This window comes from Momordica charantia (assembly GCF_013281855.1).
Source record: "Momordica charantia cultivar OHB3-1 chromosome 8 unlocalized genomic scaffold, Mcharantia_2.0 BLBB01000008.1, whole genome shotgun sequence".
Classification (NCBI taxonomy): domain Eukaryota; kingdom Viridiplantae; phylum Streptophyta; class Magnoliopsida; order Cucurbitales; family Cucurbitaceae; genus Momordica; species Momordica charantia.
The window spans coordinates 27,825,094-27,851,990 of NW_028275166.1; the positions used below are offsets into that span (position 1 = coordinate 27,825,094).

The following is a 26,897-nucleotide window of genomic DNA, read 5'->3' on the forward strand; positions in this document are numbered from 1 at the left end:
AAACTTTTTAAAATATAATAACCAAAATTAAACTAGCTGATTGTAATTTCACCAAATTACAATTTCAATAAAAATTACAGAAATGAAAAATGATTTTAGAGGCAGTAATAAAGCCTTCCTCAGCTCCACCACACTTGTACTACAACCTGAAATTTCTCCACCCATTTGTACCTTTCACATTTTGGGAAAAAAGCAGTAGTGATGAGAGAATCAATCCTCAGATTTCTAAAACATTTTGTGAAATTACGTGTCATAACCAAAGCATCAAATTTCCATCGACACATATGGCATCGACGCAGGAGATAAATCCAATACAAATTAAGTACCAGTTGTATCCTACAATGGATTCCCTCTTCAAATATCTTCAAACTTACTACCAAATCATGGTTTTCAGATGATTTGTGTGTACAAAAAAACAGCTGAGAGTAGCTGTAAGGTTACCCTCTGTGCCAAATAATTTTTTTTGGGTCAGAGATGGGAAATGTCAACAGATTGAAGCTGCCACACTGCTTCCATCTGGAAGAGTTTGAGCTGCTTGCACTAGTCTAAGCCTCTTCATCCTGGATTGATCCAAGGCCCAAAAACAAAACACAAACATCTTTGAGCAGCAAAATCTATAAGATCTTGGAGACAGAATACTGATTGCTATATTAGGAAGCTCCATTGACTCAGTAATTAGCAAATGGCAGAAGCAATTTAACATCATTAGTTCAGAAAAGCATAATCTTAAAAGCATCAGCTGCAGAAGAAAGAAGCGCTTCAAGAAAAAGCTTTTGTTCTATTATTTTTTTTTTATATATGTGAGTATCAGGCCAACTTACGCCCACCTCAAACAGTCACCTAACCCTATAACATTTAGTATCGGAAAACACAAAAATTAATTCTTAAGATAAGTGGTCATCATAGGGTTTGAACTCATTCATTAAGAACATCTGTGGTCACTTTTAAGAGAATACAGACTCAGGCTCTAATCCTCATTAACTCCTTCACTCACTTTCCCAATATGTAGGGACTGAGCCTCCTATATCCTCATTAACTCCTTCACTCACTTTCCCAATATGTAGGGACTGAGCCTCCTATTTACTAATAAGAGATCCTAACAATATTTTTCTAGATTCTTATTAGATCCAAAATATAGATGTACCTTAGATATTTTCTTTGAAAATCTAACCAATTTCAAAGGAATTCATAAATTTCAAGCTATGCTAAGATATTTCTAGAACTTTCTAAGGTACTTATTTACGATCTCTAAAATATTTCGGGAAGGAATTAGTGCAGTATATTCAAGATGTGTTGAATATTCAAGAAGATTTTAGAAGAGTTAGTGTTGTATTTATTTGGAAGTCAAGAAGAGGCTGAAAGGAGGGCAGGGCACAGAAACATGCTGCAGGCTCAAATCACACATTATTTCAAATCCAATGAGTAGAATAAAGCATCAAACCATGTTCTTAAAATATTTGATCGAACATTATGTTCTTCATAAACAATCACGATTTAGTATTGTTACCGTCGGGCCTATCATCCCATATAAGGAATAACGAAACAGTACAATAACTTGTACACATTTGAGAAATCTTTGGCATCATGTTCTGATTGGTTTGGACACATGTATAGAATCAAAAGTCCAATCAAAACTGTTATAACTTGAAAACAAGAACTAAACTACGTGAAAGTTTCATAACAAATCAAAATTGGAAAGTAATAATCACCTTAAAGAAGAAATGTATCTTTCTATTTCTTGTTTCTGCTCGCCTTTATACATAGACCACTTTTCGCTTGGATTGACTGTTTCCCAGCTTTCCATATCTAGAATTCAAAAGTTGTTTTGAAAAAAAAAAAAAAAAACTCAAAAGTGACAATTCAGGTTCTCTGCTGAAATTACAAAAAGGATTTTAAACTGACCTTGTAACAATATATTCCCTTCACCAGCAAAGCCTCTTAAATTCCAAAATACACGACCATTAGCATCCAAAATTATGGGAACTGTCCTAGTAGCATCTGATCTTTGTTTTCCTACAAAAATAATAGTTTACTGATATCTGCCATGTTAAAAGATGAAGAAAAAATTGTATTCAACAATCATCTCTCTCTATACTTCCTATCAGAAACAAACTAGACTCAATGCACTAAAACAGATTGGTAATACAGAATACTCAATGGGGAAAAGAGGAAAGAAGATTCCAAACCATAACATCACCATGGTTTACCCTCACCTACATATCTGAAACATGTAACATGTCGAATTTCATTACTGTTTATCGAGCTTGAAACTTGTTTTATTCCACTATCATCCACTCTTTTTTCAACCATTATGTTATCTAAAAATCCCTTCAGAAAACTATTTCCCAAAATTAAAATCACATATCATCTCATGGATCTGGTTTACTATATGTCGGAAGTATTCATGATTTCAGTTTCAACTAAAGAACTGATTCTGGTATCAATTACACAAATTGAAAATTAATATAGTGACAGTTTACTTTCTCAGACAAGTATTTGAATACACTTTTTATGATCTGGGGGACTCACGCTCACCCTGCTACCAAAAAAGCACACTTTAAATCAGCTTTTTTTTCACTGAACCAAGCAACCACTTTTTAGTCAACTCCCAACCACCTTCATAGTAAAATTGACGCATTATGATGCCTATTCCTCGTTTACGTTCAGGCCAATTAAATTAAACAAATAATTAAAATGGCAAGAATTCCAGAGCGTACTCTTTGATGCCACTTCCAATTCAACAAGTCTTTCAGATTGAGCTCCAGCTACGTCTCTTTTCATTTGTGAAACAATAGCGTCATGCTCTGCAATTGTAAGGGGAATACCATTCTTTGCAATAAGAGCTTTGGCCAACTCATCTCGCAATTTGTGCTTAGCTTGTTTCTCCTGTTAAGAAACGACAGAAAATCAATTTAAAATTGAAGGCACATCACTTACAATCTTTGTAGACGTCACTGCTAACTTATGCCACCTTATCCTTCAGTGCAGCAAGTTTTTCTTTTGCTTCCTTTTGTTCCTCAACAAAGTTAGCGTTTTGTTCATCAATCCAATTTCTCAATTTTCTGGGAGGAAAATAGGAATAAAAATTTGGCCATCAGCGCAGTAACTTACCTACTGAAAATAATTTGCAGATTGTAAAACATCCCAACCTGTTCCAATAGCATATTGTATGGCTTTACTTACGTAGTATTGAGAGCCTCATCACATAGGTAAGTCAATAGCCGGAGCTTTCTTGAGAAGTCCAAGTCATCATAGCAACTGTCACCTCTATCAAAGTAATCTGGTTTGAGATCATCCAACTTAAATGTGGATGCAGAAATGCATTTCTTCAAAGCCAGCAACCATGAGCTTCCATCATTTGTGGGACTAGAGATAGCAGACCTAAGAACAGATGAAGGTAAAGGCTATATCATATGTCATATCAAATAATAAAAATAAAAGAAGCCTCAGTTTATGGCCATACTCTTCATCCATATCCTTCAATATCAGAGACAGGAGTTGAATATGAAATCGAACAGTTAGTGAATCATACACTCGGCCCCGTCTTCTCTGAGTTCTATCCCGCATAAGGTCTTTGAGTACAGACTCAGCATGCCCTTTCCTTAAATTAAGAGCCTATCCAAAAATAAAAAGGAAACCAAGGGAAAAGAAAATCAACAAATATGGTGCAATGGTCCAGCCCAAAGCACAAAACTATGAACCCGTATACAATTAAACAAGTAATAAAGAAGAAAATTTTATTGTAATATTTCTTTTACTTATGGATGATTTACAACTGTAAGATATGACCCAACACTAACAGAAACCGAACTTCTGGGCATTAAAGAAAACACTGGAGATATATCACAGACCAAACTAGCGAGTGGCGAGTTCTCAAAAGAGAGAGATAGATAGAGAGGGAATAAAAAACATTTGTTAATATTGACCATTAATCAAAAGAGAACGTAGAAACTCATTTCGAACCTTCATACATTGTCTTTTTTTTTCCTTTGCTAAGAGAACCTCTATACATTGCCTGTAATCTTCTCTTCTTGTTCTTCTCTCTTTTCTATCTTGCTTGCACTCTTAAGCATAGATCATTGGTTAACTTCATATTTGAATGTCTTCAAAATTTTCTATACCATTTATGGTTGTTGGGATTTAGATACATATCAATTTTATAAGGCATGTACAAATATATTTTTTTTATAAGAAACCGAACTTTTCATTGAGAAAAAATTGAAAGATAAAGAACACATACAAGGGCACACAAAATGAACTAGCCCAACAACCGGAGACCCTAAACCGACCTAAAGAAAGGGCCTCCAATCCAAAATATCACTCCTAACTTATAGTTGCAAAATAACTTCGAAACCAACCTCCATAAGGCAGTTTTACATCTAATGAACTCCAAACAAACTTTCTATCTCTTTCCACCCCCTAAAGATTCTCGTTTTTCTCAATCCAAATCTTCCACAAAATAGCACAAAAACAAGTCTGCCACAAGAACCTTCTCTTCTTACAAAAAGGAAAGAATAAAAGCACTTCTTCCAACATAGCACAACAATCCCTATTACGAACCCAAGGCACCTCAAAGAAACACCCCAGATATCCTGATGAACTGACAATGCCACAAAATCCTCTTAAGCATTCTTGCAAAGCACACACTTGCAGTTGTAGCCCCAAATAGATAGAAAAGTCCAGCATCCAAGGCGTGCACAAATAATTAATTGATCTCAATAAGGAACTGAAGTTCCCTCTGGCTCAAATGCAGGAAAGTTACAGTGTTACAACCATACTTGGTAAGAGTCCTTTATTAGTGAAAATAGGCTGATGGTGCAAACTAGATTGTAATGATAAACCATGTACTTCAATGCATTAAGATCTAAGTAGGCTAGTAATCTTCCACCTTTTATAGCAAACCACTAACTAGTGTCCATAAGATCCTACAGCAACCAAATTAGAGTTTTATTTAATACACTAGGCCAGCATATGCATATCAAAAATCAAAATAGCAATACCAAAGAGCATGATGGTATTTGGTTAACAGTTGAACTCCTAGTAAAAGAGACTGCAACTTCTAAGTCATAATGAAATTAATTAAAAAAAACCATTAGAACATAATAATACATGACTGAGGCAGTAAAATAAAAATTGAAAAGTGAACAATGATTTTGGAGGATTGGATAACTTTGCTTGAATAATTAATTGAAACCAAAATGACATACACATACCTTTCCAAAAGCTGCACAGAATTCTAAAAACTGCAAGGCATGACCAACATCTTCTGTAGTCAGTTCAAGCTCTGCTACAGTCGTTAACCTTGAACCCAGAGGCAAAGAGACACAGGCAACAAATTCCTTGTTCCCATTCACAGTGCATTTCATATTTTCCTGGGACATTGTTAGTGGCTTGTCTTTGACCCTGGTTTTATTATTGTTCGCATCTTTGTGAATATCCAAAGTTGTTTCTTCTTTTGTGCCTTCTGCTGTAATCAGATGGTTAGAAACATCCTTTGAGTACCTCCTGTCTTCCTCTTTCATAGCATCTGGTGCTTTTGCATCCTCATGACACGGACTGTTTTTTTCTCTGGCATCTTTGGGTCTGCTAACATCAGAGGCCGCATCCTTAGAGGTCTTCTTTTTAGAGCCCTTTTTCTTTGAGGGAAGAGAGCCATTCCTCCCATTTGCTTCAGTTTGTTCCTTAGAACTTTCCTCTAAGCTGGATTTTGTTGGACTGCTCTTCGTCGAGCATTTAACATCAACCTTATTTCCATTGCATATTTCTCTTAGTTCTTCATGCTTCATTTCCTTCAACTTCTTTTTATCAGATTTTGGAGTTTGATTCTGCAAATTCAAGTTCGACTCATTATTTCCATTTAAATAATTTTCCTTCCCTTGTTTCCTTGGTGAAATCATGACACACTCCTGTTGAAAAAGCATGTGATCTTTGTAAATGAAAGAGCACAAAGACATGGCAAACAAACCTGGATGCAAATCCTGTAGCATACACATATCTTTTGTAGGACACGAGAGAAACATGCATTACACACCACATAAAACAACCAAAACTCCATTGGTATAAGATATAATAACCCAAGGGTAAAATGGACTTTTGACACTCATAATTATGAACAACTTGTGAAAAGTTGACAAGTTGACTTGCATGTTGTGATTACATTCATAGACGTAACTAGTACTACAATGCATAAAATAATTTATTTATTTTTTGAAATCCGTGTGTCCGGACCAGCTTGTGCGCACCCAACTAATCACGAGTCAACCGTCTGACCCTACTACATTTGGTTGACAAGGTAACTCGTGTAAAACTCAAATAATAATATTTTAATATATAAGATATATAAAATATAAAATTATAAATTTGAATAGTACTCTAATTGTATAAATTATTAAGGATAATGGTACCCCAAGTATCTCCACAATGATACGATATTGTACACTTTGGGCATAGCCCTCACGACTTTGACCAATAGAAATAACTGTCATCATCTATACACCATGAATCATTCCCTTGCCTAGCTAATGTGGAACTTTGTTTGCATTCTCCTTACAAACCCAATAATTCCCCTTCGAGCAAAGTACCACCGAGTCTCTCTTCAAGTTGTCAACCTTCTGTCCATTCTCGAATCAAACGAGAATTTGATCTTATCCAAGGCTCCATACACCTTGATAGAGCACAACCACAAATTACATCATAACTACATCTTCCGAGACTCACCACTTCTTTGTCGACACCCAAGCATTTCACCAACACAATTAGACTTAGATCATAGCTCCGATACCACTTGTTAAGGACAACGATACCCCAAATATCTCTATAATGGTATGATACTATCTACTTTGGACATAACCCTCACGACTTTGCTTTAGGTTTCACCCAAAATATCTCATACCAATTGAGATAATTGTTCTCATCTAGATACCATGAATCATTCTCTTGCCTAGCAAATATGGGACTTTGTTTGCATTTCCCTTACAAACCCAACATAGATAAGACCTTTGAGCTAAGCCAAGTTTGATTAATTAAGTTTTTTCTTTTTTAAAAAGATATCGATAAATTTTCCCTTCCTTTTATAGAGTTGAAAAATGAAGAGTCTTCAAGGCAGTTTTCACCCACCTTGGTCTTGTGCTAGATAGAGTCTAACAAGAAAGTTCTATTAGGATCCACATACATGTGAATATGAGAAGATTGAAAATTGTTGTTACATTTTAATATTTATTAATAATTAAATATATGCTTCTTTTTAGTACTTAATCTAAGAGTTTAAGTTTTGGGAAGTTAGAAGATAAACATAGGTGAAGAGAGGTTAAGGATTTCATAACTTATTTTTTGTTAAATTTCTACGTCTAAAATTTCCTATTAATACCTCTCTGACCACTCTCAAAATAAAACCTATAAAACTTATACAACATATTTTCTATCAACTGTCTACTTTCTCTATTTTCTTCTTTTGCTCTTTTAAAAGCAATTGGCCAAAAGAGAAGTTTTCTTTGTCATGGGACTTTGAGCTCAACCTCTAGATATAGAGTGGTTTGAGCAACACCACGTTTTAGTGGGGTTGTTGTTTCCTGAAGGAGACAAGCCAGAGAAGACTTACTGCACCGATAGTCGATAAAGAAGTATACACCACATAGAGCTTGAATCTCCTTAAAGAGAACAAGATACTTGCACCTCAACCTAATTGTTTACATGTTTATTTCTCAATATTTACTCCAATTTCATATGTTATTTGTAATTCCCCCAACAAAAATCTTGATACTGTTATAATTGTTTTTGTCTAATTCTTATAAAATTCAACGCAGATCCATGTTTAATTTATAAATTGTTTAGAAATTAAGTTCTTTTGCTACGAGATGAATAGTTCATACCTATAGATGAGAGGTGATAAGATCATTAATGGTATCAGGCAACCAAAGAACCAGCCTCGGTTACAACAAAACAAGTTCGTAGGAAAATGAGAGATTCTTTTGCATAAGGACAATACTCCTTTTCTTTCCTTTCCCGACAATGATAGCAACAATTTTCTTCTCAATGCAGCACTTATGAACAAAGTGGGTCGTCATGGTTTCACAAACCAGCAAGCTATCATGCCAAGAAAAGGCCCGGTGGACACAAGAAGGAAAGACAAAGAGCTCATTTTATAAATACTGCATAACTCGACCACGAATGTTTCGAGAAATGGCAATAACATGGGTCCAAACACAAGAACACCTGCTCGATTATGGTAAATTTAATCTTTTATATATTTCTTAACACCATATATATATCATCATTAAAAAAACAAAAACAAAAAAATCGAACCTTGTTTTCAGAAGCCTGCTTTTTTGGTGAAGCAACTTTGCTTATCATGTTCTTATCACGATCCAGACAGTCAGAACCATTCACTTGAAGCATTTCTGAGACAGAAGAAAACCCAGTTGCTTTGGCTGTGTGTACTAGCAAACCAGTGGGTTTAAGACCTTTTTTCTTCCTACAAAATGGCTATTATCAATTAGATCATGATCATCCGAGCTCATCAAATAAAAAATGGATGAAGAGAAGAGTAAGAATCGTAATTCCAAACTTACATGCAAACGCTGCAATTGCAAAGGTCTCTGCACTTGGGACAATGCCAGTCTTCCATGAGCATCACCTCTTCTGCTTTCTCTCCGTATCTAATATATCCCCACGAAATTCGTTTAATAAGAGCATAACCACTAAAAATAAGTGAAAATCAAATAGTAAAGACTATATAAACACACGAAATCAACAATCTAACCTGTTTAAAAGGCACTTGTGACAAAATTTTATGGTACACAGCTTCTCGCCTTTCTTGTTCATGCAAGATGCGGCAAAATCCATGGTTTTTTGCCGGCACTTCAGCATTCAATAAAAAATAACAATAAGAATAAGAAACGATAAACATTCAAAACAACTAAAAAACTGAACAACAAAGTAATTAAGAGTTCAATAATTACCTGGTGACAAGTTTTGCCGTTCTCAGAATCATAGATCCGGCCCCCAATGACTCGAACTCCAGGAGATTTGGTCCGTTTCGCTCTGTGCTCGTTGTCATCGGCAGCAGCCCTCTTCTTGCTTCCCATTTTCTCGCTGTAGTTCAGTTCTGGGCAAAATCTTCGAAGCCCAGCTTCAAGAACCGGCAGCGGAAAATGGGATTTTGTGGAAATTGTTTTTCTTGAAGAGATGGGGGTTTCCAAGATGCTAGAGACGAAGAAGAGCTCGCATTTCCCGATTGCGAAGTGGTATTTGTTTTCGAGCTTCTTCTTCTCCGGCGGGAAAAAAATCGAGAGCGAAAACTAACGATTTCCCGCCACTTTTGAAGGTCTGGAAATGGACCATTTCCGTACCCCAAACGAAATTGAAACTTTCAGGGAACCGCGAAATCTTTTGGGTTTTCCCGAATCCTATTTTTCTCGGGGAGAATTCAATTTCCCCCCAAACTTGAACTGCGTGAGTCAAGTTTTATCTCAAGTTTGGAGTAGTGTGAGGATTTTTACCTATTTTGACTTTCATTTGAAGTGTTGCAGAAAGAAAAAGGAAAATACTTCCACTAATTAGGATTTGTTTGGTAACGTTCTGCTGAATTGTATGAATTAAAATTTAAATATGATAAAATCATCTTTTTATTTATTTGGAACAAATTGAAAATGGAAAAAAAAAGAATAAACTTCTTTTTGTTTTGTTGTTTCCAAAATTTTTAGAATGTTCTACCAAAAAAATGAGAAGTAGGAAATATAGTTAGTTATAAAATACTTAAATTTTTTAAGAAAATTAGAAACGAAGAACAAGGAATGGAAACATTACTAAACGAGCAACCACCGTCTATTTTATTCCAACAATGAATGAATGTTATGTTTGGTAAGAACGTAAAACAAAGAATTTTGAAAAATAATAATAATTAATTTTGGTATTGACTAGTTAAAGCTAGGTATTTTTCAATTGAACATGCAAATAACAAATTTGGTACGACTTTAGATTTTGGCTCATATTTTAACTTTGAGATTTTGCCTCTTGATATTTTTATTTCATCCTCAAGTTTAAAAAGATGACGCTTTTAGTTTTTGAGGTTTAGACTTCACTTCTATTTGGTTGAATTGACTAAACCAAAAAGATCATGTGGTACACTAGATATTTAAAAATCTTCGTAAAAAAAAAACCTGTAAGACTTATCCGCATGTACCCCGATCAGGAAATTTTCAATTTGACCATGCACGGGGTCAAATTAGGGATTTTAAACGGGTCATCGATAGGGATGGGGAAGGATATTACAACTCCACCATTTAATTCTTAATAATTACGAATTATTATTACTAATGCACCCCTGCCATCTTTTTAAAGCAACAAGCGAGAAACTTAATATTAATAATATATTAATGAATTTTAATTTTTTAACCATTAAAAATTGATTGGATTTTAAAAAGCAGCACAGAATGAAATTTAATTATACTCATTTATCATATATTATATAATTTTTTTAGATTAAAACATTTTTAAAGAAAGAAAATAAGTATATTCTAAAAAAAGAAAAGAAAAGAAATTGAAGCCTCCATATGCGGGGATGGGTCCCCGTATGGAACTTATCCTGTAGGCCCGTTTGATAACGATTTCTATTTTTTATTTTTAACTTTTTTTTAAATAAAAATTATATATGTTTGACCTATTTTTTATTATTTATTTAAAAGAACATAAAACAAAACATATTTAGTAACCTTTTAGTTTTATATTTTTAAAATGTCAGAAAATTGGAAACACTACAGAAAAATTAAATAATCAGAGAAAAATGGAAACATCAATTGAAAAATAAAGTATGTGCATGGATTAGAATCTATAGTCATGAAATGAAAAAATTATTAAATTGTAATTCACTTTTCAAAATATAATAAATTCATTAATGAAGGTCAATATTTACCTTAATTGAATATTCTAATTTTAAGAAAGAATAAATTTAAAATAACATAATAAATATAATAGGATTATATTCAACCAGAGTAATTTGATAACAAAAAATCATTATTTACGGTTGAAAATCAAAAAGTGTAAATAAAATTTACTATTTGTACTGATTTGAAAAAAACAGACCTGCATTTCTTTGGACGAGACCTGCGACCAATAGAAATATCGAACTCAACGGATTAAAACATATATCATTGATGTCAACAGATTGGACGAGACCTACCATCAATAGAACTCAATAGATACTCAACCGATTAAAACATATATCATTGACGTCAATCGATTAAAATATGAAAGCGGGAGTTTGAAAGAGAGAAATTGTATTCCATAAGTTTTTATTTAACAATAAATAAGAAGTAATATGATATACAGGCGTGTAAACATCATTTGAAGATGAGAACATAATCTGCAACTTTTGTTTTGTTTGCCTGCAGATTCATCAAACAGATCCCTCTCCTCTCCCTCATCCACAAATCAGCAAACTTCTTTTTATAGAAAAAAAAAAAAGAATTTGAGGGCACAACTATATTAGAATTTACAAGAGAAAATTAACTTACAATTTTAGAACTCAAGCAACCAACCAACCTATGGCCAGGGCAGTGGCTTTTGCAGTCATAAGAAAGAAAACACAAATTACAATCTGCCTCTCTCTAATCTTCTACAAATTAACTATGTCAATAAATGCCTGTATCGCCTGCTCGCCCGTCCCCGCTAACATGACGGCGGTTGTAGCTGCTTAAGCCGTCGTACGACCAGCTTCATCGTCGGCCTCGTTGAGAGAGAGTCAACTGTACATACAACTGCTAAGTGTAATACTTCAACCAGATCGTCATGGGGGCCTACCTCCCACAACCCTGATGTGAAGAACTCCTTGGCACGCCCCTGCCGAAGCAGCATACATGCCCAAGCTACGATGTTGAAACCGTTACCGTACGAGGAAAATGAGGGATCTAGCGCTTTCTTGTCCGAGAGTAGCTCGAGAAGCACCACGCCGTAACTGTACACGTCTGCTTTATCGGAGACACGGCAAGTCATGGCGTATTCGGGAGCGACGTAGCCGAAAGTTCCAGCCACACCTGTGGTAGCATGGGTTTCAGATGTCCCGAGAAGCCTGGCCAATCCAAAATCAGAGAGATAAGCATTGAAATCGTCGTCTAATAGTATGTTACTTGGCTTTACGTCGCGGTGGAGGACTCGTGGTACACACTGATCGTGAAGATATGCGAGCGCGCGGGCTATGTCCAGTGCAATCTTGTGAAGTATTCTCCAGTCAACCGCCCTTGTAGACCTCTCCTGGATGAATTTTTCCAGATTACCACCAGGCAAATAATTATATATCAGAAACATCTCTGTTTCACTGGCATGGTAACCAATTAAGGTGACTAGATTCGGGTGGCGCAGCCTTCCGAGAGTTTTAATTTCTGCATCGAACTGTTGGACGCCTTGAAACCGACCTACAGCAAGCCGTTTTATTGCGACTAACACCCCGGAGGAGATCTCTGCCTTGTAAGTTGCCCCAAACCCTCCACTGCCAATGCAGTTGCTGGCATTGAAATTACTTGTCGCACGCACCACATTCTCAAATGTCAGGGAAACCCCGATATCAGTAAAAACCGTTACTTCCTTTCTCATTGATCCGAGAACTTTAGACCTCGTGTTCCACTTTCGGGTATATAGAAACAGAATAATCAAAGCTATAAGAACAGAAACAATGGCGGAGGCAGATGTAATGGATGCTATCTCAATTGAATTGAAGCTGCCACCTCCACTTGTTTGGGTTGCAGCACCAGACGGTGAAGCTGCAAGACTACTCGGGTCGCCCACCGCACCTTGCATTTCAGATGATGGCACCGCCAGAGAAGACATATGGCACGAGCGGAGGTAAGGATTTCCGATCGCACCACTACATTTAATCATGTTGTTACTTGATGGCAGGGAACCAGACAAGTTATTGAACGACACATTAAAAGCAGATAGCGTGGTAACATTTGCCAAACCAGAGGGAACCTGTCCAGAGAGTGAATTATTATTGAGCAGCAGAACTTTTAGGCCTCTCAAGTTAACAAGATCACTCGGAATTTCACCCGAAAGATCGTTATACGAGAGATCCAGCAACTCCAAAGACTGCAACTGACCTAAGGTGGAAGGTATAGAACCATTAAAGTTATTGCCAGCCAAACAAAGGTACTTCAAATCAGCCACCTGACCGAGAGAAGTCGGTATTTGATACTGAAACTTGTTCCGACTTAGGTTCAGGTGATTCAGAGATAAAAGCTCACCAAAGCTAGCAGGTACCTGCCCAGTCATCTGATTCCCAGATGCATCCAAGAACTTGAGAGAACTACACTTTTTACCAAATGTCACAGAAAATGGACCAGATATTCTATTGCTGCTAACATTAAGGATCAGTCCCCCCAAATACTCGCATTTCTCAAATAAACTATCAGGAAATGGTCCGGTGAGCTTATTTCCACCCACAAGATAAGCATAAACAGTTCTCCTTCCCATTCTTTCGTGTGCTATTGGGAACGACAAAAGATTGCCTGTAAAGTTATTTTCCCCGAAGTTATGTACTATCAGATCACCATCTCCAAGAAATTCGAGAGGGGTTGCACCTTGAACGCTAGTGGCAAAAAATGAAAAATACCGGGACGATGCATCAGCAAAACCCAAATATCCATCCGAACGCAGTGGCGGGCAATCCTTGTCACAGAACATAGGAATCTCACCATCAAAGTTGTTACCGCTAAGATCAAATAGAGTCGTATAAGCAACTGGGAGGTTTTTATCAAGTTCTCCAGAAAGCCGGTTCGAGCTTAAATCAAGGACTTTGAGCTTTTTGCAGACGTTAAACCCCGTAGGAAGCTCCCCAGAAAGGTAATTAGAAGCTAAGTTGATCATCTCCAAGTTTTCACACTTACCCCATTTGGAAGGGAATTGGCCATTGAGGTTTGCACTTGGGGCCCACAATATCCTCAGTTTTGGAAGGGCCGTTATTGCCTCAGGTATGGAACCCGCAAAGTAGTTATAACTATCATTACTAAGTTCCTCAGTTGGAGAGTCTTCATCTGTGTAATTGATCTTGGGAATTGGATCAAAGAGATTCGAGAGCACGAGGACGGACAACTGCAGGCAGTTTCCGAGCTCGGGGGGTATCGGACCGCTCAGGCTATTCCTCGAAAGATCGAGCACTTCTAGCTTCTGCAGCTTACCGATTTCGGCTGGAATGGCCTCTTCCAGCATATTAGAATACAGCAACAGAGTCCGCAACTGAATGCAATTCCCCAAATTGCTCGGAATCCCACGGACCAAAAAATTACCAGACAGATCGAGATGCTCAAGCTTCCCACAGCTATTCCCGAGCTCACTCGTAATGGATCCTGTAAAGAAATTGAAAGACAAGTAGACCCCTCTTAACCGACCAACAAACTCCGGAATTGTCCCATTCAACTGATTCCCAGCTAAATTCAAGATCTCCAAACTCGCACAATCTGAAAGCGAGCTAGGAATCCCACCAGTAATCCTATTGAACCCAAGGTTGAGAACCCGCAACTTACCCAACCTAGCAAAATCATCGGGAACCAACCCAGTTAGCGAGTTTCCTTCCAGATCAAGAACCTCCAAGTTCTCCATGTCCAAGATTTGACTCGGAAATCCCCCCTCAAAGCCATTGAAGGCAAGCGACAAAGTTTTAAGCTCAGTAAGCTTCCCAATCACCGGCGGAAGCTTCCCCAGCAGCGATCCTCTATTACCAACACAACCCCTCCTGACTCCCAATCCATATAGAGGAAATTTAGAAGAATCAGAGCACGAAAACCCATTCGAATTACCTCCGCCACCATTCCCGGAAATGTTGAGCGACACAACCCGCGAATTCAACCCGCAGGAGATGCCAAACCAGGAGCAGTAGTCGGAACTGTTCGCACTCCAGCCGGAGAGCAACCCCGAGGGATCGGAGACCGCAGCTTTGAACTGAAGAAGCGCGGATTTGTCGGAATCGCCGGAGATGAGCTGAGTTTGATAGAAGAAGACGACAGAGACGAGAAGAAACAGTGATGGAGAGATGGGTGCGGAGAAGAATAACCATTTGATGACCGAAAAGGAAGAGGAAGAGGAACCCATTCCCGAACAGCTGGAAACGGCTCCACAGCTGAATCAAAGGCCCTCCGTAACGGAAAACCCCGTGGGAAGAGGAAGAGCGAGGGTTTTGAGAACCCTAACCCTAACCCTAATTTTTTGGTTCAAGAGAGAGAAAGGGGAAAGGCAAGGAGAAGACGAAGAGAGAGACAGAGAGAAGATTCAAACTGTGTTCTTTACAGAATACGCGTTTTTCCTTTTTTTTTTCCTTCTTCCTCCTCTTTTTCTCTAATTTTGAAGATTGATAAACTTTGTTCTTCGTCTTTTGTGATTTTTCTTTTCTTCTTTTTTTTTTCTCGTAAGAATTTTTTTTAGAGATAGAGAGAGAATTTAGGCTTGTTTGTCCTATAGAGGAGGTGGGAGGTGGGGTCCACGGGACAAACCAAGTAAAAGTGGGGTCCACTTGAGTCAATAAATGAATGAGAAATTGAGAGGAGTTAAGGTTTACACTTTACTACACACTACAGACTACATTTACATAATATATTTTAGGCTACGCTCTAAATCCTTCCTATCTTTTCAAGAGTGGTAATACTAATTTTTTTAATTTTTCATAAACGTTTTTAAACTAGTATTTACGAAAATGATATTAATATTTCGAACGAATAATTTTCTACTTCTTCGATATTAGATTTGAAAACAGTGGGTTGTTTTTCTAAAATTTATGTCATAGTTCTTTTTCGAAAAATATACGGAAGCTAGAAGTGGATTATCTACTATCGAAACAACTAGTCTAGTTGATATTGGAGAATTATAACAGGGAACGATCGGGCCAACCCAACCCTGTCAATTAAAAGCTTGAGGGCTAGCTTCTCTATTTGGACGACATCTTTGCAGATGAATAGTTGTTAGAGAGACAAAGAAGATGGTTAAGAGTCTTGAAGTGATGGTCTCGTTAAGGCCAATAGAATCCTTTAGATATTGTAATATTAGTTTTACAGCATGGAGATGTACGATGTGAATTGAAAAAAAGAAAATGTGGATGGATTTTTTATTTTTAAGAAGGGAAAAAGCCAAATTGTACTCCATTTTACTCTAATCTCGCTTTTAAAAGCAATAGTTTCTCCCACATTCCCTCTAATTCAAACTTAATTTTAGGTAAGCTTCCATGTTAATTGTCTAGGGACATTTCTGTAATTTAGCATATATTTTATATTAAATTACAAGTTTAGTCCCTACAATTTTAAGGTTAGGTTTAATAATAAGTCTCAAACTTTCAACTTTGTGTTTAATAGGTATTTGAAGTTTAAGAATATCAAATAAATTATCAACTTTAATTTTCTAAAATTTATGGACCCATTACAATGTAACATTCAAAATTAAATTAAAGATGGATAAGTTTGCTTGCTTCCAAGCCAGCCTAGTCCAGCCACGAGGAAGAAAGAGATCATCATCTGTGTTAACAAATTAAATTTTGTGTGTGATAGTTCCATGAAATTTTTAAAATGATGAAATTGACAGTGATCCATTAGACACGAAATTGAAAGTTCAATAATTTATTAGACATAATATTAAAAATTAAAACACTTATTTGGACACTTTTCAAACTTCAATTACCTTTCTTAAACATAATTTTGGAAGTTTTGGGTAACATTTGTAATTTAACCTTTATTTTAAATAGTTAAATTATTTTTATGAGGCATTTATATAATTATATAGAAAATAATTACAGAGGTAACATAAAATACAATTAAAAAAAAAGATGAGGTATATTTGGAACAAAATTATATTTATATTTATGGTATGTAGATAACAGTTTCAATTTTTATCTATTTTTTTAAGAGGTCGTAGGATTTAAATCTTTCTTATATGTGATTTAATATTCTAAAGAAAATAAATTATATCTGTAACTTATTAAATTTGTTTTGATGAAATACATAAAATTACTAAAAAAAAAGGATAAAATTAAAACACTTACGAGCAAAACTGAAAGAACATATATTAAGAGTATTTGTTGTCAATCTAAGCATAGTTCAACTGGTCAAGACACATGTTGATACTAAATTGTGTCAGAGTAATCAATTAAGTATTCACTCGAACAAGATCAAAGAAAGACCTGGAAAAAACGAATGAACGCTCAAAAGCTGAAAGTCAATTTGAATTCGAACTAAGTAGATTAGCGTTAGATAGAATTGCGTAATTGATACGAAGGAGCGGGTTCTCTTCTACAGGTGAGTGGTGAGAAACAAGACTGTTATGACCGTTTTGATAGGCGGTTATGTTGTCAATATTTCTCTTAATAACATTTTAAAGGTACGAATTGTATTGGACCTATTAGTAAATGCTAATAATTTTTTTAATTCTAACCAATTAAAAGATCGAAAGTAAAATGAAAAAAAAAAAACCTCAAAACATTTACAGTCAAATTAAGACTACCTATTAATAGCATTTTGCAAAAGGATTCCATGTGGGAGTCCTTCCAGAAGCTTAAAGTGGGACCCACAACTTCTTTTTACTTTCCTTTTTATTTTTTATCTTTATTTTGGTTGATAGGGTTAATGAGGTCCAGAAAAGACAGGGCCCATGCCCATAAAAGCCCAGTAGTCATTTGCTGACTTAAATTCATCCAGTTGACTTTTTGACTTAGAAATTAGAAAGATTAGGATATTTCTTATTTCTCCCTCTACATCTCTAAATTATTTTCTAATGGTGAATTTTTGAATTTAGAAATACCCAAAATTTAAATAAATAAATATATTCTTAATCTTATTTTAGTCCTAATAATTGAAATCTCATCCATTATATTTTACTCCCTAAAATGTAAAAAGTTTGGGTTGAAAATCATTTTTGTTTAGTAGAGTAACATGGAGTTGGAGTTTCAGTTTACTACCTTTGAGTTAGAGATATGTATCTTAATCAGTTTAGTTAAATTCATGTTAGAAACCGTTTTTGGTGTCTGTACTCCCGTTGAAGTAATAATTTAATTATTGAACTTTAGTTTGTAATGATTTAGTATTTGTACTTTCAAATTGATAACAATTTAGATCATGAACTCTAATATGTAATAGATTTAGTTTTCGTAGTATAAAATTTGTAACAATGTAGTCCTGATCGTGAAAAATCTCATCAAGAGTATGAATTTTTTTTGTCATGTAACAATTTAGGTTTTGTAATCTATAAACACGTTTGGTCTCTCGTCATTTTATCCATTTATATATATAAAAATCGACACTTAATTTTGATGAGATTTTTTACAGTAGAGACTAAATTGTCTTAAATTTTAAACTACAAGAATAAATTATTATATACAAAAGTTCATGAACTAAATCATTACAAATTTAAAAGTACGGGAACTAAAAGTGACGTCTAACCTAATTTTTTAACCCAATATAAATATAGCTCAATGTTAATTGACATTTATCATATCAATAGATGTCTATATAAACAAATGCGTCGAAGGTATATTAGAAAGTTGTGTTGGATTTTCAAATAAATTTAAATTTGATAGGAAAAGGACATTTTTGGGTGTAGGTGCATAGGAAAAGAAATAAATACTCACAATTAAAAGAAACGGTTATATTGGATTTTTGGTACAAATTTCGTGCTATGCACGTTAGAATCATAAAAATGTGTTTTCTTTAAATAATATTTTAGTTATTATATTTTTGACCTGGTTGTTATGTCTATTTTAGTTTTTGTACTTTTATTTATTTTAGTCTATATATTTTTGAAACATTGGTCTTGTTCTATTTTTAAAAATGACAATTTTGGTCCCTTAATTTTTATTTTTATCTCATTTATTTCGATTAAAATTTTAGCGCTATAGTTCACTCTCTATTTTTTTTTTTTTTGAAATGTAGTCACAAGTTTGTATTAAAATGTTTATATTGTGTGTAACATTTATGTTAAAATTTTATAAATGTATAATAAAATGGTCATTTTTTAAAGCTACATAAATCAAAATGAACCAAACTCCCAAGTATAAAGATCAAATACTATTTAATACAAAACACTAATGTAACTTCTATAAATAATGTCGAAAAATATATAATATATTTTAAAAGTATCAACAAAAAATATAATACTTTTATGTGCCAGATAGATTATTAAACTTGTCACGATTTAAATGGACAAATTATCTCATCGTCTATTTGAAACTAGGTTTATTTTTTATGATTAGATTTAAGTCATATTCTAATCTTTAGATTTTGACATTTAATTTATATAGTTTTACTTCATGTATACTTTTGAAAGATCCACTATATACAGTTCTCATCATTTTTCTTGTATTGTATATTTAATTTATATAGTTTTAGTTCAATTCCGTCTTTATAATTTTAGATTATTTAGTTTCGGTTTGATTCTTATAATTTTAAATGTCTCAATTTGGTATCATTAAAAAAAAAAAAACAATTCTTAATTATTTAAAAATCCACTCATTTTCCTCTATTTCATCATCAACCTAAATTTTAAAATTTAAAGATAATCAACAAACACAGATAACAATATAGAAAACATCAATCCAGTATTGTATGTAACGTTTTGGATGATTCGTGAGGATTGGTCAAACCACAGGGACCAAATTTGTAACTCATAAAACTATAGAGAAAGAAAGTCTAAACATCTTATTTATTTATTTATTATTATCTAAAAAAAAGTCCAAAGATTTAAGCTTGAAAAGAAATGTGAAAGTAGAAAATGTCTCCTTCCTCATAAGGCATAGGGTTTGGAGTGAAGAATAAAAAAGTGGGTACCCATTGCAAAAAGAAATATTGTACTTGGTTGGGAAAAAAGGGTACTCTATCAAGTGAGACTTTCACCTAATCTATATGATATAAGTCATGGAAGAAAAAAAATGTGAGTTCCCATTGCAAAAAGAAAATTGTACTTCGTTGAGAAAGAAGACGACTCTTTAAGTGTGATTTTATCCGTGTGTTTGGTAATGTCGAAGGTTGCGATGGAGAGCAAAACTAGAGATTACATGTTGCAAAGATAAAGATATTTATCGAACCTGTGTATGATGTTTTTCAAAGAAACAACAATGTTTAAGTCAAATCAAGTTACACTACCAATTTTAGAATTTTACCCTTTCTTGTCTCCTTTTTTTTTTCGGACATAGGAGGGTACGAACCTAGATCCTGGATGTCAATACCCAGGCTCTTGCCACCATGCCAACGTCCTAGGATGCCCTTCTTGCCTCACTTGATTGTATAGTCCACCAGTGAACTTTATAATGTGACATGATAATGATACTGATATAGTATGACTTAGTTTCATCTAATTGAATCAATTTTTTACACAATTTTGCTTTGAAATTCTACCTAAAACGTCTTGTACCACTGGAAATGTCATCTTAACATCTACAATGGAGAGATTCTTCCCCAATTCATATACAAGACTATATTTGAATATCCAATATTAATAACGCTGATAAGGAGAAAGTAACTTCTAAATTAGGTAGTTTCATAATAAGTTAAAAGCAAATTCAAATAGTTGAGTTTAGATTGCCTCGGATGATTAGCTTATTAGTGTGTTGAGAAAGGAAGTTTCATCATCATCAAAGCCAACTTGAGTATGGCATCAACTTTCATATAAAAAGTCCTTTTTGATATTTTTTAGATTACAAATTCTAAAAAAAAAGAAGAAAAATAAAAGGGGAATCATTTCCTCTATTCAAGATCTTCACAATCTTTTCCCATGTTTTCCTGTGATTTGGAAAATCTTATTTTTTTTAATATATTAATTGATATTTTTGAGTTTTTGGTACAAATTTTACTCTTGATTTTGACTCTTGATTTTGACTCGTGGGAGAGTTTTTTTCCCTCTCTTTTCTTGTACAACAACACTACGAAAGGATAATTAGGTATTCGAACTCACGACTTTTTGGTGGAAGATAAGTGGCTCAACCAGTTCAGTTAAGTTCAGATTACGTGAAATAGCTTTTCTTATTATTCATTTACACGTGAATTGAGACCGCTCCAAGATTTAATTATCTATCACTATGTTGTTTGTTCAAATTTCATACTTCACTTTATATCTTCCAAAGAAAAAAGAAAGAAATGATTGAGTTTCAATTATTTAAAAGATTTATGACTATACTTGGGCTATTGTTTGTGCGTGTGTTTTTTCTTCTATATTGATTTTTTTAAAACTAAGTTTAGGCATTTTAGTATTATTTTTTAGCGTTTTTTCATCTACTTAATTTGTGACTAGGTTTGAGTATTTTTTTAAGTTAAATTTTTGTATTTTTTGATCGTTCATTTTGATCCATGTATTTTTAAAAAGTAACTGTTGTGGTTCATTTATTTATTTATTTTATCTCCTTCTTTGAATTCAACACAACACTATACTAATTTTCTGAAATGTAGTCATAGTTTTGTATTAAAATATTTTATATTGTGTATAAAATTTGTGTTAAAATTTTGTAAATAGAGATTAAAATGGTAACTTTTCAAAAGTAGAAAGAACCAAAGCAAACGTTTTGAAATTACAAGACTAAAATGAAAAAAACGAAAATACAGGGATCAATATGAGCAAATTTAAAAGTATAGGGACCAAGATAGAACAATTCGAAAGTAGGAACCATAATGAAATTACAGAAACTAAAATATGATGATATTATGATGCCTTATCATTTGAGCTATGTTCGGATTGATTGATGACACAATATACAAATTAAATATGTAATTTTATTGTATTTATATAATGGTAAATCTATTTAAGTTACATCGACTTGTTAAGAATATATCATAAAAAAAAATGGAAGTTTTAAATTTCCAACCTGACATCGAACTTTAAAAAAAATATGTGTCGAAAAATACAGAAAAAATGGTTGAAAAACTAATAGAATTGAATGGATAAAAATAGTAATGACAAGGACTTATAATTTATTTGATAAAGTGAGAACTTTTTTTTTTTAATTAATGTTTAAATACATTAGTAACCTTCTTATAATTCAAATGTGAAATGTCAAATCTCATGTGTAATGTTATATTCTTTTAAAAAATCATTATTTTAATCATTTCTTTTTCATGAATAATTGCTGCAAAACTATTTAATATTTTATCCATGCTTCCACATTTTTTGTGTCTTTTGAGTAATTTAATGGTTTATATATATATATAAAAGATATTAGGATACACTGAAAATACAATAAAATACCTTCATTTTTATTGTTCTTTGTTTAAATTTTTTTTTTTGGAAATTATCATGTAAAAGATTTCATAAATCAGAAAAAAGAAGTGTTCTTAAACATTAAATATATTTTTAAATAAAATGCAGCATCTGAACAACTCAAAATTACCCATTTAATTCCATTTAAATACAAAATTAATTTAATTGTTAATTATTCTTCTTTTTCCCCCTCAAATGATTGTTATTTCAATTTAGTCCTTGAATGAATCACCATAAATATTTCAAGTTTCTTTTTCTCATCTTTTTGGAGGAAAAAGGTTGCATAGTTTATAGATGCTGACACCTTTTTTAATGATGAAGAATAAAGTTTAATTGACATGACAAATTAAATTTCTTTTGAATTAACACATCAATTTGTCATTAATTTTATTGTCTATGTTTTTTTTATATTAATATTTTTCTTTTAGATGAAAAAGACTTCAAAAGCTTTGCCCACTCCCAAATCAATTTGAGGCTATGGTTTTGTTTGGAATCTAGGTGCTCATTTGAAAATTAGTTTCAAAATAGTTTTTTTTTAGAACAAAATATCAATAACAAATTAATTCATTTTTTTCACAAATCATATTGGCCACAGCTTTCAGGGAAAATTGAAATAGAAAAATATTAAAAAAAAAACAAATAAGTTAAATTATCATTTAAAAACCTTATAAGTCATATATGGGTGTCAACTTGGTTTCTATGGTTTAAAAATTTTTAATTTGGTCATATTATTTAGTCTCTATGACACATTTTCTTTGAACATAATTACAAAGAGAGATAATGACATGACATCCATATAAAGTGTGCTACGTAAATATACCAATAATATTGTAAATATAGATAAATAAAATTGACAAGATAATCTCTAAAAGGTGAAAAAAGAAAACTTTAATAATTATTAAAAAAAAAAAAGGTAAAAACCACTTCTGAATTATAATTGCACTATTTAAATTTGTTGGGATCAATTGCCCTCTTTCCTTCCAAATTTACGAAATTATTACAATTAAATACTACCATTATAACTCTACGGGATTATTTTTTAGTTCAAGAATTATGTGATAGATTTAACTATCCACTTGAAAAAATTTAACTTGTTACTATTAAACTTCTATGTTTTCTAAATATATCCTCAAACTTATAAAATTGTTACAATTAAATCCAATCATTGAAAAAATTAATGGGGGTGTTAAAAAAATTGACAATGTAAAACCCGAACAACGTAACTTATACTATTTAAGTAGGTTTGAAAATTAATTTGGTTAGATTGGGTTCATTTTTCTAAACCCAATTGAATTGGTTAAGTTGTTGGGTCCATCAAGTTGAATAGATTAGACTCGACTTGACTCAACTTAACCACGATGATATATAGTCATAGATTTTTATAAATTTATTGTTTGGATTATATAAATATGCAACTTGAATGATTGGGTTCGGTCTAAAATACCATAAAATCGAATAACCTGTGGACACCCTTAAACTATATAACATTGGAGTTTAATTGCAATAATTTTATAATTTTTGAAGAGTAATTGCTCAAATTACAAACCATGAGTACAATTTTTTTTCCTAATAAATGCGACCTAAAGCTAAAAGAATGTACATGAAATTTCCAATTAACCACATGGGGAGTTAATAATTACAAGATACTCGTGAACTTTTAGTTATTTGTACTAAATAATAATAATAATAATAATAGTTACAAGATACTTGAGAAAAATAAAGTATCAAATTCTAGGTAGGCTTCTTTATAGCCCAAATCCGAGAGGTACCAAAAGATCCAATTCCTTCACTAAATAAAGTCAAATTTTCCTAGTCCACAAATATTTTTTAAGAGTAATATTATTAAGTTTTATTTATTCGTTAGTATAATAAGCGAAAGGAAGAATTTGAACTCATGACCCATTGATGAGAAATAAGTGTCGATTACAGTTGAGTTAAATTCAGGTCCACAATTTGTGAGTAAGTTGTTATGAAGTATATCATTACCTACATAATTGGGTTGGGTTCTATTGGTTGACCATAATTTCAATTTAATCCTTTTAATATTTTAAAAGCAAATGGTCCAAGGTAAATTCTAAAATATTTATAGAGAATTCGGGTTCAAACTATAGTGGTTATTTACCTAGTTGTCCTATGAGATTAGTCGAGTTTTAATCAAACCAACCATAGAGATCACATGATCACTTTCAAAATCATATAAAACCAAATAAAAACCAAGCCCAAAATATGAAAAACTAAATTAAAAATTTTTAAACCACAAAATTAAAACTAAGCCCAAACCATACGAACCAAATTTATAATTTAAATATAATAAATATTAGAATGTTACATCGTGAATATGACGACCATGATATTATTTCTCAATTTTTTTAACATACAGACAGATTCCTTTTTTTTTTCTTTTCAATTTCCATATGAAATCGATTAGTTTAAACAACGTCGACGTGATCTTTCAATTGATCAAAATATCGTGGAAATAGTGAGACGTTGGTGTCATCAAGTGAGTAACAATAACGTCAAAAATTGAAAAAATGTCTAACTAACTAAGCTGTTAAGACATATATCCTGGACCAAAAGTTTGAGTATATTTCAAACCCCATCCCACAAGTCTTGAACTAAAAAAAGTGGGTAGTAATAACAATAATAATAATGAAAATGATATGAGGGCAATGTGGAAAATAGGGGGAAAATGGGGGTTAAGTTTTAAAATAATGACATTTTAAAAAGAAATTACAAAAATAATGGTAATTTAAAAATAATAATTAAATAAATGTAAATTAAATAAATAAATACAAAAGTAACTTAGGTTTTTGAAACTATTGACAAAAATAGGTTATGCCAAAAGAGGGGTCAAAATTCGCATACAATGGACGCTACTCCCGTGCAACGTGTATTTTCTATGTGGCGGGTGGATTGTCGTTGACGTGGAAGTCGCGTACGATGGACGCGACTTCCAAACGAAAGTCGCAGGCGATGCATGCGACTTCCAAACGGAGGTCGTAGGCGATGTACGCGACTTCCTCTTATTGAAGTCGCATGCAATGCACGCGACTTCCACATATTTTCCTTTTTTTTTTTCCACTGAAGTCGTAGCCGTTGGCTACAGGTGGAGCCACGTCAAACTGAAGTTGGCTGCGACTTCAGTGAAATCGCGGTCTAGGATCACGATTTCGTCCTAAATCGCAGTCGACGGCGCTGCGATTTACCTACCCTATTTTTTGAATCAGTTTGGACCCTAGTCTACCTTTGTCATTTGTTTTTAAAAAGTAATTATTTAAAAAAAAAATCCAAAAATGGGTGGCAAACAATAATGCATAAATGTGAGGAGCTTTTGTAACATTATCCTCTTCTCATCAGTTCTGAATCTTGAGGCTTCACCTATGGAGGGAGCTCTACAAAAGCACTTCCACACCTGCAATTCAATTCTTTATTCCAATTCTATCCTTTACCCTGGTATTTATCCAAACACACCCAATTTTCTTTTTTCTGCTTTTTGACTGAGGGCATCAATGGTATTTTTCTTTTTTTGGGTGCTTAGTTAGAAGAGAATTAGTAGGAGGAGGGAAGAAGCATCATCATAATTTGGGAGAAAAAAGATCAGGTGGGTCAAAGTGCTTTTTGGGTATCTCTGCTTCTGCTTCCAAAAATCAACAACAAATCAAGGTTGTCTTCTTTCCCTTCATTCTCCTTTTAGAAATTTAGATTAATTTAAAATTTTCCATCTCATAAATTTATGCTAATTTTTCGATGACATGTCTTTTGAAAAGAAAAAACAATTCTCGATGAGGTAGAATTGTCTTGATGCGACGTCTTAAATAAGAAGATTGGAAAGAATCCAACATAATGCTTAAATAGAGTTCTCTAGTGAAGGAACTCACAGAAGGCAGAGGTTTTTAAATTTAGCCTATAAGTAATTTTGGAAGAAAATTAGTTAAATCTTTTTTCTAAATACTTTATGTTTACTTGTAGAATTTCTTAAAGCCACTTTTGATGATTGAAAACTTTTAAAAGTGGCTTGTTATTGACAAAGGTTAGAATTGTTGACCTTTCTTATATAGAGCAAAACATAACGAGTACGAAATTTCGAACACTCGTAATGGAATCTGAAACTTTCCTAAATAAACCATAAGTTGTACGGTACGTTTGAATTTCAACCAGACTCGAACTCGTTTATAGGTACATGCAAGTAGAAGATCGAGAAGGGGAAATCAAAGTAGTGATACTTATGTAGTTTTGGAGCCTGGAGAAGATGAGAAGTTTGTTTCAGAAGAAGAATTGGAAGCCATTTTGAAGGGTTGGCTGCAAAATTGGGCAGGGCCTCTTCCACCTGATCTCTCACGCTTTGAATCCATTGAGGAAGCTGTTTCTTTCTTGCTCAAGTCCGTTTGTGAACTCGAAATCGATGGAGATGTTGGCTCTATCCAATGGTATCAAGTCCGTCTCGAGTGACTCGACCGTCCTAATGTATTTTGCTTTGTTTTCGACTTCAAATCTCCTTACTTTTTCCGGGTGTATAATCATCTATTAGCTTAAAATTTTGAATTTAGTGATAGTTAACTTAGCGATAGAGAGCACGGAAGTCTTCTTTAAAGTAATTTTTATGGTTACAAATTATCAAGCTTTGCTTCGTTCTTGATTTCAAATGTCATTACTTTTTCGGGTGTTAACATCATTTGCAATTATAATCGTCTATT

The 26,897-nt window shown here is 33.5% G+C and overlaps 3 protein-coding genes across 5 annotated transcripts; 1 reads left to right on the forward strand and 2 right to left on the reverse strand.

Annotated features, from left to right (window-relative positions):
• Window positions 1–222: 222 nt before the first annotated feature.
• On the reverse strand, window positions 223–9,459 carry LOC111022193 (Zinc-finger domain of monoamine-oxidase A repressor R1 protein). 3 transcript variants are annotated; one of them, XM_022299363.2, is made up of 12 exons: window positions 8,958–9,457; window positions 8,759–8,856; window positions 8,568–8,654; window positions 8,302–8,470; window positions 5,214–5,825; window positions 3,464–3,615; window positions 3,184–3,381; window positions 2,972–3,062; window positions 2,718–2,886; window positions 1,903–2,013; window positions 1,710–1,806; window positions 223–560 (listed from the first exon to the last, which is right to left on the reverse strand). In XM_022299363.2, the coding sequence occupies exons 1-12, from the start codon at window positions 9,081–9,083 to the stop codon at window positions 485–487; spliced, it is 1,986 nt and encodes a 661-aa protein (XP_022155055.1). In that variant the 5' UTR covers window positions 9,084–9,457; the 3' UTR covers window positions 223–484. The 3 variants fall into 3 exon arrangements, 2 of the variants coding, with proteins under 2 accessions (XP_022155055.1, XP_022155054.1); XM_022299362.2 differs by having other exon boundaries at window positions 5,214–5,906; XR_015793116.1 differs by lacking the exon at window positions 223–560 and having other exon boundaries at window positions 1,903–2,032; window positions 5,214–5,906; window positions 8,958–9,459.
• A 1,797-nt stretch (window positions 9,460–11,256) lies between these two features.
• On the reverse strand, window positions 11,257–15,335 carry RPK2 (receptor-like protein kinase 2). Its single transcript, XM_022299361.2, has one exon. It carries the CDS (start codon window positions 15,073–15,075, stop codon window positions 11,665–11,667), a length of 3,411 nt encoding a protein of 1,136 aa, XP_022155053.1. The 5' UTR covers window positions 15,076–15,335; the 3' UTR covers window positions 11,257–11,664.
• A 10,174-nt stretch (window positions 15,336–25,509) lies between these two features.
• Window positions 25,510–26,821, forward strand: CRR7 (chlororespiratory reduction 7). The gene is made up of 3 exons (XM_022299332.2): window positions 25,510–25,656; window positions 25,742–25,866; window positions 26,380–26,821. The coding sequence occupies exons 1-3, from the start codon at window positions 25,584–25,586 to the stop codon at window positions 26,650–26,652; spliced, it is 471 nt and encodes a 156-aa protein (XP_022155024.1). The 5' UTR covers window positions 25,510–25,583; the 3' UTR covers window positions 26,653–26,821.
• Window positions 26,822–26,897: the final 76 nt, after the last annotated feature.

What these genes read in the sequence shown, in the direction of transcription:
- CRR7 (XM_022299332.2), top strand. Translation starts at nt 25,584, where the DNA reads ATGGAGGGAGCTCTACAAAAGCACTTCCACACCTGCAATTCAATTCTT. An exon ending in CAATTCTATCCTTTACCCTG is followed by an intron (nt 25,657 to 25,741) that starts GTATTTATCCAA and finishes TTGGGTGCTTAG; the next exon opens with TTAGAAGAGAATTAGTAGGA. An exon ending in AAAATCAACAACAAATCAAG is followed by an intron (nt 25,867 to 26,379) that starts GTTGTCTTCTTT and finishes ACTCGTTTATAG; the next exon opens with GTACATGCAAGTAGAAGATC.
- LOC111022193 (XM_022299362.2), bottom strand. Translation starts at nt 9,083, where the DNA reads ATGGGAAGCAAGAAGAGGGCTGCTGCCGATGACAACGAGCACAGAGCG. An exon ending in AGCAGGCTTCTGAAAACAAG is followed by an intron (nt 5,907 to 8,301) that starts GTTCGATTTTTT and finishes CTTTTTCAACAG; the next exon opens with GAGTGTGTCATGATTTCACC. An exon ending in TTGCTGCACTGAAGGATAAG is followed by an intron (nt 2,887 to 2,971) that starts GTGGCATAAGTT and finishes GTTTCTTAACAG; the next exon opens with GAGAAACAAGCTAAGCACAA.
- RPK2 (XM_022299361.2), bottom strand. Translation starts at nt 15,075, where the DNA reads ATGGGTTCCTCTTCCTCTTCCTTTTCGGTCATCAAATGGTTATTCTTC.